At 32.8% G+C, this 18797-nt stretch overlaps 1 protein-coding gene across 1 annotated transcript; it reads left to right on the top strand.

Moving 5' to 3' along the window:
• The first annotated feature begins 691 nt into the window (after positions 1-691).
• LOC120088317 (long chain acyl-CoA synthetase 2) lies at positions 692-15683 on the top strand. The gene is made up of 19 exons (XM_039045531.1): positions 692-984; positions 7933-7999; positions 8106-8195; positions 8324-8380; positions 8804-8852; positions 8944-9020; positions 9731-9770; positions 9857-9951; positions 10042-10206; positions 10357-10467; positions 10557-10644; positions 10745-10811; positions 10898-10973; positions 11057-11174; positions 11454-11699; positions 13347-13486; positions 13661-13843; positions 13930-14049; positions 15396-15683. The coding sequence occupies exons 1-19, from the start codon at positions 830-832 to the stop codon at positions 15441-15443; spliced, it is 1992 nt and encodes a 663-aa protein (XP_038901459.1). The 5' UTR covers positions 692-829; the 3' UTR covers positions 15444-15683.
• The last annotated feature ends 3114 nt before the right edge of the window (positions 15684-18797 follow it).

The raw sequence follows: 18797 nt of genomic DNA on the forward strand, positions 1-18797 counted from the left end.
ATACTAATATAATTTAGTCTACATATGAATGTGTAATAATTTAATTTAATTTCAATATCGTCAATATTTAATGAGATTTCTTATCTATAGATCAATAAATTGATTAAGAATAAAATATACTTATCCACTAAAAAAACTATTAATTTATTTATAATCCATTCTTTAAATAGGGTATATCCTTTTATATAGTAAAACTTCCATGTTAGAGAGTTTGTTTTCATCATGGGCTTATTGAGATTATCTCACAAGATTCGATTATTTAATATTCCTTTCCAAAAAAAAAAAAAATTACTAAAAGTAAAGTAAAATACACTATACATTGCTTTTTCAAGTATTACCGTATCAAAGTAAACTATTGTCCAATTCTATTAACCAATTGAATTATGTCTCAATCAATAAAGTAAGAAAAACTTATTTTAATTGAGTAACGAGAATATAATATTCTCAATAAATTAGATGTGAATTTGAATATCTATCGCATTTCTAATAACAATTGGATACAAATTTGAAATACATTCTAAAGTTCCCTCACGCATTCAATAATGGAAATAAAAAAGACCTCTTCGAATAATTTAACTTAAAAGTAAAAGTAGTTTATTCTCGTAAGAATCGTATGCCAATTAAAAAAACACGAAATTAGGAACATTAACATTATATAGCATAATATGAAAGGTATGACAAAAGTTGGTGTAGCTTACTGAGAATTTAATGCATTCAGCTCAGCTCAACAACCTCACAACCCCATCTCTTGTGTTTAAAGATCAAATGAAATAAAAGCCACTACTAACCACTTCACAGCATCTCAATCTCCGGCACACAGCCCTTTTTCATGACAATGCCGACGACCTACGCGGTGGCCGTGGAGGCTGCGACGCCCGGGAGCGGCGGAAGGCCGTCGGCGGGGCCGGTCTACCGGAGCATCTACGCTAAAGATGGGCTTTTGCAGTTGCCGGATGGACTCGAATCGCCATGGCAGTTCTTCAGGTTTGTCTTCTTTTTTTTTTTTTTCCTTTCTTTTTGGGATATTTTCTTTCAAATAAAGAACTTGAAAGTTGAATGCATTCTGAACTGCATCTATTTTTGTCAGTCCATCAAACGTAACAATTATAGTTTAGCTCGTGATTTTTAAATTATTTTTTGGTTTAATTAACATTATAATTTTTGATAAAAAAAAATACCTTCTTGATAACCATTTTAGATTTTAATTTAAATAAAAACTATATATATCTGGTAACTGATTTTTATTTTCTGTTTTCTAAAAATAGGAAACCATAACTTATTTGGTAACTGTTTTTGTTTTCAAAATTTTAAAATAATTATTTGATCATTATTTTAATTTTTGTTTGGTATGAAATTAATGGCAAGCTATTTTATAATATTATTTCATCAAATATATGTATGAGTCAAAACTTGCTCAAACTGTTTCGAAGGTTGCATCATTATAATTGCTCCTTTGACAACGAGATAAATATAAAACAATCCATAATATCTATTCATATTAAAAACACAAATATTCATAATGTTAATAAAAAAAATACATAATTAAAAAAAATATGTCAATTTAAACTAAAAAAAGAACATAATATCAATTTATAGAAACAATAAACGAATTATTTTAATCACCGTATTTTTTAGTTAAATTAGAGATTTAGTGCTCAAACTATGGTTTGTAACAAATAAATTGAATTTTAAATTTGATATTTAAACGAATTATATTTATATTATATGATAAAATGTTAATTTATTGAGAAAATAAGTATTTTATTTTTTTAGTTAAAAATGATTTACATAATATGTAATTTTAAAATCATTTTTTTTAAAAAAAAAACATATTTTACTCTCAAAATAATATAAGATGAGGAAAATTTGTTAGTTTATAAGAAAAAAAATTATATTGTCAAAAGGAAAAAAAAAATAATTATCATAATTTTTTAATAAGAAAAAACAAGGAACAAAAAACAAGTTTTTTAAAAAAAGGAAAAAAAATGAACTGAATCGTAGGGACCCCACTCCCTGACTTAATCTCATCCCATCGGCGCCTGCACTTGGTTTTAGAATCAAAAACCAATTTTTAAAAACCTTTTCATTTTGTTTTCAAATTCTCTTCATAAATTGAGAAAACAGTTTTTAAGTTTTAAAAACAGAAAAATAATTAATTACCATAACAGACCAGTTTTTAAAAAACCAAAAATAGAAAACAGAAAACCAAAATTAAAATGGTTATCAAATGAGCCATATATTTTTTGTTCTTAAGTTTTGTGTTTGATTTCAATTTAGTTATTAAGTTTTAAATTATTATAATTTTATCCTTGAAATTTGAATTATATTTTAATTTAGCTCCTATATTTCAAAATCTATACTTTTTAAATTGATTTTTCACTAAAATACTCTTTAGTGTGAATGTCCAATAGTTAATTGAAAAGACTTAAAATAATTATTATTAATTAAGAATTTCTTTTTTCAATATTTAAATTAATTTCAAAATTTTACATCATATTTGTTTCAAGTTAATTAATAGACACTAATGTGAAAGACTAAAAAATTGTATTTAGGAAAAGCTCAAAATTAAAAGTGTAAGTCTTGAAATTTATGGACTAAATTGAAATAAAACTTAAATTTCACGAGTAAGATGGTAACATTGTGAACTTAGGCCTTGTTTACCCGCCCATAAATATAATAAATCAATGGTGATATGAAAATTAGGACCCACTTGATTACATTTGATTATGTTTACCTGTTTCCCGTAATAGTAATGAGGTATGGGGCCCACTTTGACATCCGTAATAAAGAAACGCAATCCGATTGAGGATGAGAAGGTACTCAATCTAATTCCGTTTGCAACTTATGTGGGACCCACTTCACTTTATTAGATGAATTTTGAATGCCTTTCCATTGATTGCCCCCACACGTTATCAGTTAACGTTTAACCCCTTTACACTTCTACGACTATAGATTTTTCGTCTATCATTTGTTTTTTTTTTAATCATTTATCATTTCAGTTTGGTTTATGCTACCATTGTCCTTAATCAGTAACGATAATGTCAACGATACTTTTTTCTCTCATTTATGGTTTACTTACTTGTGTGCTCATTTTGCATGCCAATTGTTTGTCTATGAACTCTATGAATCAAATAAATATGAATATGGCCTGTAAAGAGAAAAAAATACATACTTTTTTCTATTGGTAACAAGCTTTTTTACATGATTTTTTTTTTGTTGGAAGGAAGGGATCATTAGAGACACAAACGAAATTTAAACAAAACAACACACAAATCCCAACAACTCATAGAAAAAGTCCAGATTTGAATTCGAGTCATTGGATATTATCACCAGTTGGTGTCTGGTCTTCTTCTTCTCTTCCACAGTCAGTGTGCCACTCGGTATTTTGCTACGACGACATCGTTTCCTCTATTGCTGTTTTTTCTCCTTTTTTTTTCCCTCGTCCACCTTACCTATCTGTGCTGGAGGGTAGATGACAGAATTGATACTTGATGGGGTGATGTCTTTTCTCTCAGTGATTCGCTGGCCATCCAAATGCCTGGATTGCCCAAGAGCATAGTGAATGAAAACGGGGCAACTTTCTTGTTTCTTGCTTTAAAGGTTCGACAGTTATTTTTTTCTTCCATTCTATCATTTGTTTGATTTTTTTTTTCTCTTCCACCTTACCTATCTGTGGTGGAGGGTAGATGACAGAATTGATACTTAATGAGGTGACGACTGATTTCACACTCGGTGGTGAAACAACCGAAAACCCCAACTCTTGTTATGTTGGAGTGAATGATAGAGGGGGTAGAGACGAGCAGTCAATGGTGCTTGTAGCCCCCTCAACTGTAGAGTTCTTTTCGCCATAGGTAGAGAATTGTGGGTGGTTGAAGGGGTTGGTTAGCTGGGCGACTCAAAACTTGACGTCCATTGTCCTGAGTGGTATTAGAAAACAACTCATCCTCCAAATCTAAATCTAACCACATCGTTTCTTTTATTGCTCTTCTTTATTCTCTTTCTCTTCCTTCTTACCTACCCGTGATTGGAAGGCAATTGACGGAGTTGGTAGAGACTTGATAGGGTCCCGACTAGTTCATACTCGATGGTAAAACAATTAGAAAACCCAACTCTGTTTAGTTTGAGTGATGAAGCGGGTGGAGACAAACGGTCCATGGTGCTTGTAACCCCCTCGATTACAGAGTCCTCTTCGTCGTCAGTAGAGGACTTCGAGGTGTTTGGAAGGGTAGGTGGGTTAGGCGACTCGAAACTTGACTTCCATTGTGTTTGAGTGGTACTAAAAAAATTGCTTGTCCTCCAAATTTACATATTTCCACATCGTTCAAAAATATGTGGAGAGTTTAAACGTTGTGCGTATCATATATATATAATATATATTATATATATATATATATATATATATATATATATATATATTAATATATATATATATATATATACGTTTTGCATGACACCAATACTAAATTTTCAAACGCATTGATGGATGTTATTCGCTTGAACAATTGGTAAACGTGCATGCATATGCATTAGTTGACAAAGTGCTTATCGTTATTATCATTGCTAGTTGATTAGTTATCATTAACGTTAACATCATCATTATTGTTATCGTTACTGTTAGTCATTAGTTATCGTTATTGTTATCGATATCGTTATCGTTTCACTAATAAACTAGCTGTAATAATGTAACGGTAAGCACTATGTCATCAATGCATATGCACACACGTTTCCTAATTGTTCTAGTGAAGTACATCCGTCAATGCGTTTAAAAACTCATTATTGATGTCATGCAAAACATCTATATATTCAACTACAACGTTCAATCTCCGCACAAATATTTTTTGGATGATGTGGTCAAACCTAGATCAGAGGATGAATTGTTTCTTTAATACCACTCGAGACAACAAGCAACAAGTTTTGAGTCACCCAACCCACTGACCCCTCCAATCACTCTAGAGTTATTTACCTGCGATGAAGAAGAGTCCTCTATTAATGATGAATAGGAACTGGGTTTTCTAGTTGTTTCACCACCGAGTGTGGACTAGTCGTAATTCCATCATTTTTATCAACTCCATCAACTACCCTCCACCACGGGTAGGTAAGGAGAAAGAGAAAGAGAAGAAATAACAGTAATGGAGGAAACTATGTGGTCAAATGTAGATTCAGAGGATGTGTTGTATTTTCTATACAACTTGGGATAATGGACATAAGGTTTCGAGTGCCCAAGTCATTTACCTCTCCATCCACTCCAGAGTCCTGTACTGACGACAAAGAGAACTTCGTAGTCAAGGGGGCTACAAGTGTTAGACCCTCAAGATTGAGACATGCGACTAGGCTTGGTGGGCCTAGCACAAACCAAGCAGCATGGTGTGTGGCCGACACATTAAGGAAATAAAGAGGTAAGGTGAGCAATATACTCGAGGTGGAGAAGGTCAGTAGGTGGGTGACACCTACGGGCCACAAGGTGGCATGGCTAGTTGCATGCCTTAGCATATAGCCAAGACAAGTGGGCCTTAGACAGGGCATCAACATACCTACAGTCGTGGATGGATGCATGATGCCAGGATGGGCGTTGGTGGGCACAGAGGCATGCATTGGCATGGTTGGATGTGACGGGACAATAGGCACTGGGAACCCCCAGCACATGCTAGGCAGCGCTGGCATGGGCGCAGACGCATGTGGTAGCATGCATGCATGCGCAAGGTAGCGCACATTGAAGCAAGGGCACATGTGACAGACGAGGGCTGATGCTCGGACACACGTAGATAGTTTGTCAACAGTCATTTGGGATGAAGGCCTCACTTGCTGAAGTTGTAACTCTTCTCCGAACTTGGTGGACATGAAACCCATATGCTTTTTGAAGTTGAGTAGGAAATAAGTTAAGTTCCTTGAATTAAGGAAGGTGACTTCACAACATACTATTATTAGTATGGAAGACTTACTTGGTGTTGAAGTGTAGGGAATTGGGGTTTGCTAAATATAGCTTTCCCACTTCCCGAAGTTCCTCAAAATTCCTAAAGAATGGAAAAGGAAATTTGTATATATTTGTATAAATAAGAGATGAGTCCTTCATTTGGAATCATCCCACTCCACACTCTAGAGTTGTAAGAAATTTATTCTAGTGAGAATAAATAGAAAAGCAAAGGACGTTTCCCTTTGGCCAAACGTCTGCTTACGAAAACTTCTTAGGTCGCACAAGGTAAAGTAAAAAAATTGATTTGATTTTTAACCCTGTGACAACAAGCACCATGGATTGCTTGTTTCCACCTCCAACTGAATATGAGTTGGGTTTTTCGATTGTTTCACCACTGAGTGTGAATCAGTCATCGCCTCATCAAGTCTCAATCAACTATATCAACTGCCCTTCACCATGTGTAGGTAAGGAGGATGAGAAAGAGAAAAAAGAAGAGCAATGGAGGAAATGACGTTGTCTTGACAAAGGACCGAGTGGCACATCGGTGGTGGAAAAAGATGAAGATGGTCAGACGTCGACTGGTGATAATATCTAATGACTCGGATTAGAGTCTGACATTTTTTGTTGCATGGTTAGATTTTTGTGTTGTTTTGTTTTAATTTCTTTTGTGTCTATGCTGATCCCCTCCTCCCAACATTTTCACAAAAAAAAAAAAAAAAAAAAAACTTGTTATCCTTGGAAAGAAAGTATGCATTTTTTTTTCCATACAAACAATATTCATGTCTATTTGATTCATAGTGTTCATCATAAGCAAATGGATAATACACACATGCAAAATGAGCACTCGAGTAAGTAAATACAAATGAGATAAAATAAGTATAGTTAAGGTTACCGTTATCAATTAAGGACAATGGTAATATAGACCAAATCGAGTGATAACGGATAAAAAAGACGAGCGATAAACAAAAAATTGGTAGCCGTATAACCAGAGATGTCTAATTTTCCCTTAGGGTGGGGATTCCCCAATTAGGTGGGGAGTGGGGGAAAAATATTCCCCATGAGCTATTCCCGGTCTTTGCCCCTGGCCTCGGCCCCGCCCTCGCCCCGATTAGCTTTTACATTTTTATTTAGTATAGTTATCTAATGTTATGTTATTATTATTATTATATAAATATTACATTTAAATTTCAAATTTGATTATTTATTGGGAAAGATAATGAATATATTTAAATTTAGATTATATATGTGAATAATTTGATTTATATTTATTTGTTTCCTAAAAATTCAATTAGCTTTTTTAGGTCAAAATTTGAGTAATTTATCTTTAAATTCAAATTTTCATATAAAACTAACAATAATAAACAATTTAGTGATAAAATCAATTATTTAATTAAAATTTACTTACATTAATGATTTAAATTAATTGTTATTTTATAAAAAAAAAGGGAAAAAGTTCCCCATGGAACTCGATCCGTGTGAAAAATTTCAAATGGAAATGAAATGGGGAGCGGGGACAGAGATGGAAATGACATCTTCGGCTTCGCCCGTGAACTTCTCTACGTATAACCGTAAATGGGTTGAACACTAACTAATGAACGGAAGGGCAATTAATGGAAAGACATTCAAAATTCATCCAAGCACCCTCTCATTCTTAATCGGATTGCTTTTTAGTGTGGGTCCTAATTTTCAGATTATCGTTGACTTAATAGATTTACTATAGATAAACAAAACCTAAATTGATATTTTACTTTTTTTTTTTTTTAAATGGGTATATGTTAGTCGTTAAAATTGCACGAACTATCAATTCTTTCAAAAAAAAAAAAAAAAAAAAGCACAAAACCAAATTACGTCCCAAATCATGACAAATATCCACGAAATCGAAAAAACCGCGAAAATTTATAAAATGCACAAAAATGGATTGTGGGAGTTGATCACCATCTGAAGTGATCGCATTTCCCAACGTTGATGTGAATTTTTGATCGGTGGAACTTCGGCGAACAATATGATCTTGTTTCTTGCAGCGATTCCGTCAAGAGGAATCCCGGCAACCGAATGCTCGGTCGTCGGCAAACCAACGACGACTCTAAGGTAACGATTTCCAGAGAACTCTGAGCTTGATGAAAACCAAAAATCACGACGGAAACCCTAAAAGCTAAAATCGAGTTATTCGAACTGTTTCTACTGAGTTTTGCAGGCGGGTTCCTATGTATGGCTCACATATCAAGAAGCATATGATGCTGCAATCAGGATGGGATCTGCAATTAGAAAGCGTGGCGTTAATTCTGTAAGTCCACGTGATGTTTAGTGAATGTTTAGAAGTTCTTACTCTTTAATATTGCTCTTTTTTTTAACTATGCCTTGTGGAATTTTGTTTTCCCCTATTGTTACTGGTTTCCTTTTTGGGGTTTCTAGGGCGATCGCTGTGGTATATATGGTTCCAATTGCCCTGAATGGATAATTTCGATGGAGGTATGCAATTTTTTGTTTTCGAGGATGTATATGAGGTTGAGATTTAGGGGGAAAATAACCTATGTGTGAGCTAAATCCGCCAATTCTGTGGGACTGTGGGCTCATTTCCCCTCCTTTCATGTTTTTCCTTCTCAAGTTATCCCTCATGAAGTAAAAACCATCGTTAAATTCAAAAGTTAAGCTTCTAAATTATTGTAAATCTAATCATTTTAATATATTTTCAATATTTTCTTGAGGTAAAATATCAGCACAGCATTAAACTATTAATACAAAATGGGGGAACATTATTGTTTTCATATGACATTTTCAGAACTTCCTTATTTGATACCATGCTGAAAGTATAAGTTAATAGGTTAGCGCTCTCATCTCATCTGTTCTTAACACCGGTGTTTGAGAATTTAATGCACCCTTTGTTACCTACAGGCCTGTAATAGCCAAGCTATCACTTATATACCTCTGTATGACACACTTGGTATGGTTCCTTATTTCTTCTCTCACCTTTTGAACATTAAGAATAAGAGAATGGTAGCTTCAGCTTCTGCATTGAATTCAAACTGTTACAGGTGCTAATGCTGTCGAGTTCATCATTAACCATGCTGAAGTTTCAATTGCTTTTGTTCAAGAAAGCAAACTTGCTTCTGTATGTTTCCGTGCTGCTAACCTTATCATTCTTACCCTATGAATATAGAGTTGCTAATTATTTAAATTGTTCCATGGACATTATGTTTGGTGTTGGTGTGTTTTAAACTGTGAAATGCGAGGCATGATAATGCCTTGGGTTTTGAGTGCTAAGTGCTGAAATATGTACCTGGTTTGTTTGTTTGTTTGTTTTCTTGTTTGGTGTGGCAAATGATGTAAGAATAAAATTTTTATATATGAAATGTTTGTTGTTACCAAGCATGAGACATTGAAAAATTTTAAAGACATCGAGGCTTTATTTAAGACATTGTCCAAAAATATCTGCATCCAAGTAATTTGCTTCTTACCTCCGTTTTGTACTCCCCCACTCCCCCTCCCCCCCAACCAAAAAAAAAAAAAAAAGGATATTTTAAAAGCCCAGAAAAACCACATACCTAACTGTACTTCTTAAAATATAATTGGGTTTTGCACAAATCCATTTTGTTCAGCGTGAAAATATGAATGTGCAGCAGCCTAAATGTCACCCGGACAATGTCTTATATCATTGCATTAAAAGTTTGCAACCGGATAGTTTCAATGCTGTGGTGTATTTTTAATGAAGTAAAAACTGTTTAACTGCAAGATGTGCAAACTGTCATTCTCCTATCTGGCTATGAATTTGTACTTTTTCACCCAATTTTTTCTCGACATTAAATGTTATTCATTGTGCAGATTTTTTCATGCCTTCCCAGGTGTTCAAATCAATTAAAAAGTACGTTATATTAATCTAGAACTCGAGGTGCACTTTCCTTCTAGAGTTTTGTAACTCTACCCATTGTGTATCATTTTGGTTCACAGCTATTGTCAGTTTTACCAATGTTTCAAGCGTACATAAGAAGGAAGCCGAAGAACTGGGAGTATCTTGCTTTTCTTGGGAGGAGTTCCATCAGTTGGTACAATATGTTTTATATTTTTCTCTCTACCATTTATAGGCTTATCATTAACCATAGCAGCATATCTAATTTTTGTTCACTTTTCTCCAGGGAAGCTTGGACTGTAAACTCCCTTCAAAACAGAAGACCAATATCTGCACGATAATGTACACAAGTGGAACCACAGGGGAACCAAAAGGTGTTGTCCTCAATAATGCAGCTATAATGGCCGAAGTCTTGTCTGTGGACCACCTACTTTTATTGACAGACAAAGTGGTAGGCAGCCAAATATAAATTTTGACCTGATGAAGGAATTGTCAGAGTTCTTTAATTACTACGAGCGAATGTAGTTTGATTAATGGTCTCTCACATTCTTCTCATATTTTGCATGATAACTGTAGTAATTACAAGTTGGTAACATTACAGGGGACAGAAGAAGATTCATATTTCTCATTTCTTCCTCTAGCCCATGTGTATGATCAGATAATGGAGACCTATTGCATCTACAAGGGTTCATGTATTGGGTTTTGGCGTGGGGTAATTTTGATCAGTTGAAGTTCTTGTTTTTATGACCTAACCCCCTAATTTTTTGTACTTATGTGGTTGTTTGTGTGTTAAATTTACAGGACATCAGGTTTTTGCTGGATGATATTCAGGAACTGAAGCCAACAATATTTTCTGGAGTTCCTAGAGTGTATGATCGTATTTATTCTGGTAGATTATTTGTTCTTGTTTTGTCTATATCATTTGATTACTATTTAATGTTTTGAAATTACGTGGTTTTAGTAATTTCTATAACCTTTGTTGTTATTAGGTATTCTGAACAAAGTTTCTTCCGGAGGTAGTTTGCGGAAGATGTTATTTGATTATGCATACAATTAGTACGTTTGAATTTTGTGCCTAGTATACTGGTTTAAGTTGCCTGTATTACCACCTATTGTGTAACTGACAAAGAGAGTGCTAACAGCAAGCTAGGATACCTGAAGAAGGGTCTGCTCCATGACAAAGCAGCACCTCTCTTGGACAAGCTTGTATTTGACAAGGTTTGTCATTTATTCTGTATATATATGTTCACTGAAATATAAAGCTTCTTTTCCGTAATAAAAGTGTTGTTATATCTTGAAAGATAAAAGAAGCATTTGGTGGAAGAGTTCGTCTTTTTTTATCTGGTGCTGCACCCTTGCCTAGCCATGTGGAAGAGTTCTTGAGGGTTACCAGTTGTGCAACTTTAAGCCAAGGATATGGTAGGCAAGGGACTATTTATTTTGTTATACCTAATCAAACTGATTCACTTGAATATAACTTAAGTCTTCTGAAAAAAATTAGTGCCAGTTATTGTTGAACAATATCATTCTTGAAAGCTGCGTTTTTTATTTTGAACAAGATGTGACACTTCGAAAGAAAAAGGAGAAGCTGCCTCTTATTTCTTTTTGGAAGAAATTGAAACAAAAAATTCAGACTTTGAAGAGAACACAATACATTAATAATTCTTTTAATGAGCTTGTATCGTATTGCAATTTTAGGGCTTACAGAAAGTTGTGGTGGATGTTTTACATCCATAGCCAATGTTTTCACCATGATGGGAACGGTCGGAGTTCCAGTTACTACCATTGAAGCAAGGCTCGAGTCAGTTCCTGATATGGGGTATGATGCACTGTCCAGCACACCTCGTGGAGAAATTTGCTTAAGGGGAAGTACATTGTTCTCTGGATACCATAAACGGAAAGATCTAACCGAAAATGTTCTTATTGATGGATGGTTTCATACAGGTAAAATCTCATGCTAACATCTATGTTATAATTAGATGGGATTAGAAGGGAGAAAGTTTCTATACATAATTTGTCATTTCTCCATTCACCCATTTTAATTATAAATTTCCATATCCATTTTGTCCTTGCATTCGTCTATGGCAATTGTTTCCTTAAAGGAGTTAATTTCTTATAATTTTCTGTACCATCACATATAAACAAATTAGCAACTGGGTTGATTGGATGAGGTGTCAAATAAGGTGCGAATGTAGCTGGAAGTTCAGTTCAAACCCATTTGTTTTTTAGATGTGTTTCATACTGATTATGTCACTTCAATGCAAGTATCTTGCATCTGTATAAGAGACGGTTTCAATTAAATTTAGAAAGCTTGGTACTTGTTTTGAGAGTATTGTTGAAGTGTCAACCTGATTATACTGCTTGATGCTTGTTTAAACATTTTCTAACTTTTTTTGAAAAGAGAAGGTAATAAAAATATGATAAAATATAGAATTTATGAATACGTGAAACACGTAAGTTTTGGTTGGTGAACACAAAATACTTGGCTTAACTCCTTTAAGCTCTCTCTATCCACTAACAAGCTTGCCAGAACCAAATCTGTTCTAGAGGTTGTTCAACTAGATACTTGATTTCTAAAGCACTTTCTACCCACTAGAGAGAAACAAAATGATGCATATTTGAAGAAAGCCATCATCCATAATTATTACTAGGGATGGTATTTCAAAATATTTTATGCTTCAACATTTTTCAATTGAATTAAGCCATTTTTACTTAAATAAACATTCCCAACCCTTCTATTGACTTTCTTGATTATTATTTATTATTATAAAGGGCCACTAGTAGTCCATTCACTCTTTCTTTTCGATATCCATAGGGTCTATTCTAACTTATGCTCAAATCAACTAATCAACTAATTTTACTAGACAATTATTTGATGCTACAACAATTTTTTTTAAAAAAAATAATATTTTAGCAAGCTGGTTACCATGGAGTATAAATCTATTTCTAGACTTTTTATATAAATAAACTAATAATTAGATTTTGTTTTATTTGAAGATAAACTATCAGTTGAAAATTGTCAAAAAAAAAAAAAAAAAAAAAAAAAGGAAGTAGAAAGGACGTTCAAATTCAAAATATTAAGATATTTATAATATTCTATTCTAAATATATATGTGTGTGTGTATGTTTAGTATTTTATAGAAATTATATATATTCTAACCAGTACATAAAAAACATAAAAATATTAAATGTTTAAATTATAAGATTTTACACTTGTTTTCTTTTATACTTGGCCCTAAAGTAGAAAACATTCCGTCTGTCCTTGAATAGCTTCTTTCAAAAGAGGTTCCGCTTCATCCAAAACATTCCATTTGAACGCCAACCTCTGAAGTTGTGTTTACTTTTTATATATGCCTAGTGGCCACTACGCAAATCCATAGTAGATAAGGTCATTCTAATTATGTTGCAAGAAAGTCATATTTTAAAAGTTAAAACCGATTTTCTTTAGGTGTGCAACTTGTTATCTATTTCAAGTATAACATTTTCACCATTATAAAATACATTTCAATGCTTTACTCTTCATAATTTTAACATTTGTTTTATAAATGTCATTAGCTATTTACTAGAAAATGACATGTATACATATTACAGGGGACATTGGTGAATGGCAGCCTGATGGATCGATGAAAATAATTGATCGGAAAAAGAATATATTTAAGCTGTCCCAGGGGGAGTATGTTGCAGTGGAGAACATTGAAAACATATTCTCGCAGTGCTCTCTGATTACCTCGGTAGGAGTTTGGAGAAATCGATTCTTGCATAACTGAGATACATTAGATGACAGTTTTGTTTCTTTGTTTCTCTAATGGTCACATTTCTTTTGCTCATATTGGAATTATGTGCACTTTTAAAATTTTATTTTTATCTTTCCTTCACTCATGCAAAACAATTCCTGTGGCGTACAGATTTGGGTCTATGGAAACAGTTTCGAGTCATTTCTTGTGGGTGTGGTGGTTCCCGATCAAAAGGCCTTGGAGGATTGGGCACAAAACCATAATGTGACTGGTGACTTTAAATCTTTATGTGAGAACCTCGAAGCAAGGAAGTATATTTTGGATGAGCTCAATAGCAATGGTCAGAAGCACCGCGTAAGTTTCTTTTAGATGTTCAACTTTGGTCAGGATATTATTGTTTATGGATACTTCTTTACCTAATCTGGAAAAATATTTGGCAGCTTCGAGGATTCGAGCTATTAAAAGCAATTTATTTGGAACCATATCCCTTTGACATGGAGAGGGATCTGATAACGCCAACATTTAAGCTGAAGAGACCACAACTTCTTAAATACTACAAGGTACGACATATCCCACTTTTGAATTATATCCTTTAGCATTTCTGCTGTTATCTTTTATTCCGAGCTTCTTTGCATCCCCATCAGAGCATATGAGTGGTAAATTCTGTATAATAACACCTGAGGCCGCTGCTTGATTCAGTGTACTGCCTGTTAATGTTTAATTCCTAGCTGATTTCATCTGCTGAAGTCTGCGTTGGCCATTAGGGCTGTGTTTGAAAAAGTTACTTATATCATGGAAAACATTTCTATGCATCCATTTGGCTGCCCTTCTCTTTTTCTACGCCCCGAAGGTAGCCAAAGGATGTGCATATAACTTCCCAATTGGCTGTGATTTGATATGAATATATTATTAAAAAAAAAGAGAATTCATCCAAATTGAAACAGAAACCTTCCCTCCAAAGAAAATTATCTTTTTCCCTGCAAGGATCCTTCTATTTCTTATCAGTATAACTCTCCAAATAATAGCTTCAAAAGAAAAAACTTCGGTTTCCTTTCTTAGGAGCATCCTAGAATTAAAAGAGAGTCTTCAAAAAGGGCAGATGACAAGTGACAAGGATACTGTTACAACTATTCAATAGTATAGGTGGACACTTTCATGTGAAAGGAAAGTGAATAAATGTGTACGGAGACGCTAATTAGAGAAATCAAATAATACACTCTCCAAATAATAGCTTTCACGACGCCAAAAGATAAAACTTCGGCTTCCTTTCTTAGGAAATCATCCTAGAATTAAAAGAGTCTTCAAGAAGGGCAGATGACAAGTGACAAGGATAGTGTTACAACTATTCAATAGTATAGGTGGACGCTTTCATGTGAAAGGAAGTGAATAAATGTGTACGGAGACGCTAATTAGAGAAAGTGTTAGAGAGAAGCTGAAAGGGAGACAATAATAAGTATAGAGAGAGATAAGCAAAAGGAAATGTATGTATGTATATGGAGGCTAGTGCAATAAAGTGTATGTTTGTGGAAGAAAGTGTGGGTTTAACAGATATAAATGAGAGAATGAGTATGCATGTATAGAGAGTCGAATTTTCACATCTTGAAGTTTCTTTTGGAAGGGAGATTCTAGCTTTCTTGTTTAAAATCCAACATATAGAAAACACTACTATCCTGCCTATAACATTGGTAGTGTCTAGTGACAGAAAACATCACAAAATTCTTTTTTTTAATCGAAATTGCTCCTGAAAAAGTGTTTCCACACAACAGTCTTAACCTCACTTTGAACTAAAATCAAAAGTCTATATAGAACTTCTGATTGTATGATGGCAGTTTATCTATTCATGTCACAATGCGAACTTTATTGTGTTTCATTCTATCTAGTTACTCTCTTTTTATTCCATCTGCAGGAGCGAATTGATCAACTATATGTAGAGGCAAAGAAGGCAAATAAATGAAAATGTCAACCGATATATATTTAACTAGAGGTACAAAATATTCGAAGCCACCCTATAATTTATTATACCATCTTTTGAATTCCAGAATTTCTAATAAGAGAAGTATGTTAACTTATGACCCAATTAGTGAGTGGAGGTAATTTTGTCAATTTTCGTGTTGATTTTGTGGACAAACTTGAATATTTCACAGACAATTAAGTATTATTATATAAGTGGTCAATGTGTGAATTTAAATCTAAACTTTGCACACACAGAGTTGACAAATGTGCGATTGTTTTAGTCCAATCTTTGATAGTTTGCTTGTACTATCAACTTTGAGATCAAAGGTTCAATTCTCCACTTTATATATTGTTAAAAAGAAAAATCTTAGAAAGTTTAGAGGTGATATTAATTGTATTAAAAATGTTTGATATTTCGGAGAATTGTGTCTAAAACTAGTGCTTTTTCATCATTGTTCAGAAGTGTTGTGCAAGTTATTAAAAATCATTTTTCTAATGATATGAAACATTGTTAGTAGAGCGATGGAAGGAAATTGTGCCAGTGTGGCAATGTGCTTATTTAGATTTGTGTTTTGTTTTGTTTTTCGTTTTTTTTAGTTAGCGGATGTCACTTGCGTGATCATATTATTTAGGTCCATAGAGGGGACAACCTAATGGGTAGCAATGAGTAAGTACTTGGAAAAATAAAAAGGTAAAGTTGTGCAATCTACAATGTCAGAGATGTTCATTTTTCCTACGGGATTGGGTAGGGAATGGAGGGAAGTTTTTTCCGTAAGCTAAATGGAGATAGAGACGGAGAATGTATTCTTTGTTCCAACCCTCGATCCTTTGCCTGTGCTTTAACTTATAATAATTAGGGTTGTTTCGAAATGAAGGTAAATGAGTAAACTTATTTACGAATATAGCAAAATGTCACTATCAGTGATAGATTGTGATAGATATGTATTAATGTCAGTGATAGATGTTTATTGTTTATTGTGGTTTATTATTGATAGATAACGACATTTTATTATACTTGAAAATATTTTCAACAGTTTTATTATTTAAAATAATTATCCTAATAATTATTGTTATGTTATTATTATTATAGTATAAATATTAAATTTTAATTTTAAATTTTATTATTTAATGATCAAGACAAAATATATATTTGAATTGAATATTTAAATTTAAATTATATATATGAATAATTTGATAGGTAATTACTTTCGTCTACTAAAAAATTTGAGTAATTTTTCTTTAAATTCATATTGGAATTAATCATATAAAAACAATAAAAAAAATTTAACTTTTAAATAAAAACTTTTCAACAATCGTTATTTAAGGTAATTTACTTATTTGTTTTTTGTTTTGTTTTTAAACACAATGGGCAAAAAGTTCTTTGCGGGAAATGTGAATTGTGTGAGTTTCCCACGAGGAGTCTCCGCCCTAATCTCTCCAAAATAAATTGGAGAATTTTGTAGGATAATGAATGAAATGGGGGTGGAAAGAGAGATGGGAACGAGGAAGTCATTCTTAACTCGTCCCGCTCATGGACGTCTATGTCCGTGCTAAAGAAAAATGGAAAATTGCAATGGGTAGCAATATAAGAATAGAATTTTGCAACCATGTTTTCTATGTTTGAGGTTTTGCAAGTATGGTAAAATTTTTAGTTTTGATATTTCAAAACTACCCTATAACAAATTTTCATTTTATATGAAAAAAGAAGCAATTTTATATAAACGCAACTCTATCTCACCCGGCCTCCTTGACAGTAGACGGACATTAAACTTCCATTTACGTTTGATGCCAAATTAATGAAGATTTTTTAATGGCAAAAAAAAAAAAAACCGCCTCATCTCCTCTCTTCTTAAATGTAAAAATCACGACCTTTGAAAGAAAATGAAATTCTTTTACATAATTAAAAATTGTGATTGTGAAAAATTTCCAGACATAAAAATTTTGATTTGTTTTCTCCATTAAAAAAAAAAAAAAAAAAAAATTAAACATAGACCGTTGTTTTGCTTATCCCTTCAAGAAGTTAGTTTTTGAAATATTATATTATGGCACACATTGTAAATTATATTTAATTGATATGTGTATGGCAATTGACCAATTCACCCATATAAAATAAAGAAAATAGGGAATGGATTTTGAGACTATGGAATGGATTTGAAAAATATGAATAGTTGAGAAATGACTAATTCAGTCAAATGTTCAAATGTATATCAGTAGTGTATCAAGTATACTAACTTAGTTAAATACATCAAATATATATCAATAGTAGACCAAATGTAAAAGTATATACAAATAATATATCAAATATAAATCAGTAGTATATTAGAAGTATATGAAGTGTATCAATTATATATCGAGAGTGTATTAAGTGTATTCGGTATATCAAGGGTATCAAGTGTATATTAGAAGTGTATCAAGTGTAAATTAGTAGTGTATCAAGTGTATATAAAAATATAAGACGCGGGTATATTAGATACCAATCAGTAAATGTTTAATTAGCTAATATAATTAAAATGAAGTATATCGATAGTAAATCATCTATATATATTCAACATAAAGTATATCACTTAACGAATATACTTGATATTGAGTATATCAATAGCAGAGGTTATTTTAGACTTTTAATTTTTAGTGCTTATGCTGGGCCACGATTTTGCTAAACCTGCAAAAGTGAAAAATCAGATACACACTTGCAAATCTTGTATTCTTTTTTGCTACTCATGCAATTGCCCCAAGAAAAATCAACATCAAATAACACCTCAAATGAGTGGTGGGATGAAATCTCGAGGGCTCCCTTCAATCCAACCAAACATTCTAAGCTTAGAGGGATGAATAAACATTTTTTTTTTTAGAAAGTAATTTAAATAATAAATTTAATCTAAAATAATCAATAAATGAAAACTAACACTTTTAAGCTATTTAATTCTAATAATAAAATTGATAAAAAAATATATAAATTAAAGAACTACCGATCAAAGTAAACAAATATGAACAATAAATTTCAAGAACAAATATTGTAATTAATTTCATGTAGTAAACTATAATAACATAATAATTGCAAAATTAAAGTAGTATATGGATAGTGAAATTAACACTGGAGATTTTCATAGTGGTTCAGTATAATCGGCCTACATCCACATCCAAAATTCCTCTTGGATATGGGAATAGAAATCTCACCGACTCTTTCCACGGATTAGACCTAATGGCTATACCACGTTTTTTGCGAGTTCAAGAGCAAATTCAATCGTTTCCATGGATAACGATCAAACCGTTATAACCACTCTTTTTTGGGATTAAAAGCAACCTTTACAAAAGTTTGGAAATGTTAAAGAACACTCTTACCACTCTCTTGATAGAA

Source organism: Benincasa hispida, chromosome 10 (assembly GCF_009727055.1).
Source record: "Benincasa hispida cultivar B227 chromosome 10, ASM972705v1, whole genome shotgun sequence".
Lineage (NCBI taxonomy): Eukaryota > Viridiplantae > Streptophyta > Magnoliopsida > Cucurbitales > Cucurbitaceae > Benincasa > Benincasa hispida.

Bases quoted from the DNA above. Each gene is read 5' to 3' on its own strand.
- LOC120088317 (XM_039045531.1), top strand. From the start codon at position 830: ATGACAATGCCGACGACCTACGCGGTGGCCGTGGAGGCTGCGACGCCC. The intron at 8,196-8,323 runs GTAAGTCCACGT...TGGGGTTTCTAG, and splicing joins GAAAGCGTGGCGTTAATTCT to GGCGATCGCTGTGGTATATA. The intron at 10,207-10,356 runs GTAGGCAGCCAA...GTAACATTACAG, and splicing joins TTTTATTGACAGACAAAGTG to GGGACAGAAGAAGATTCATA.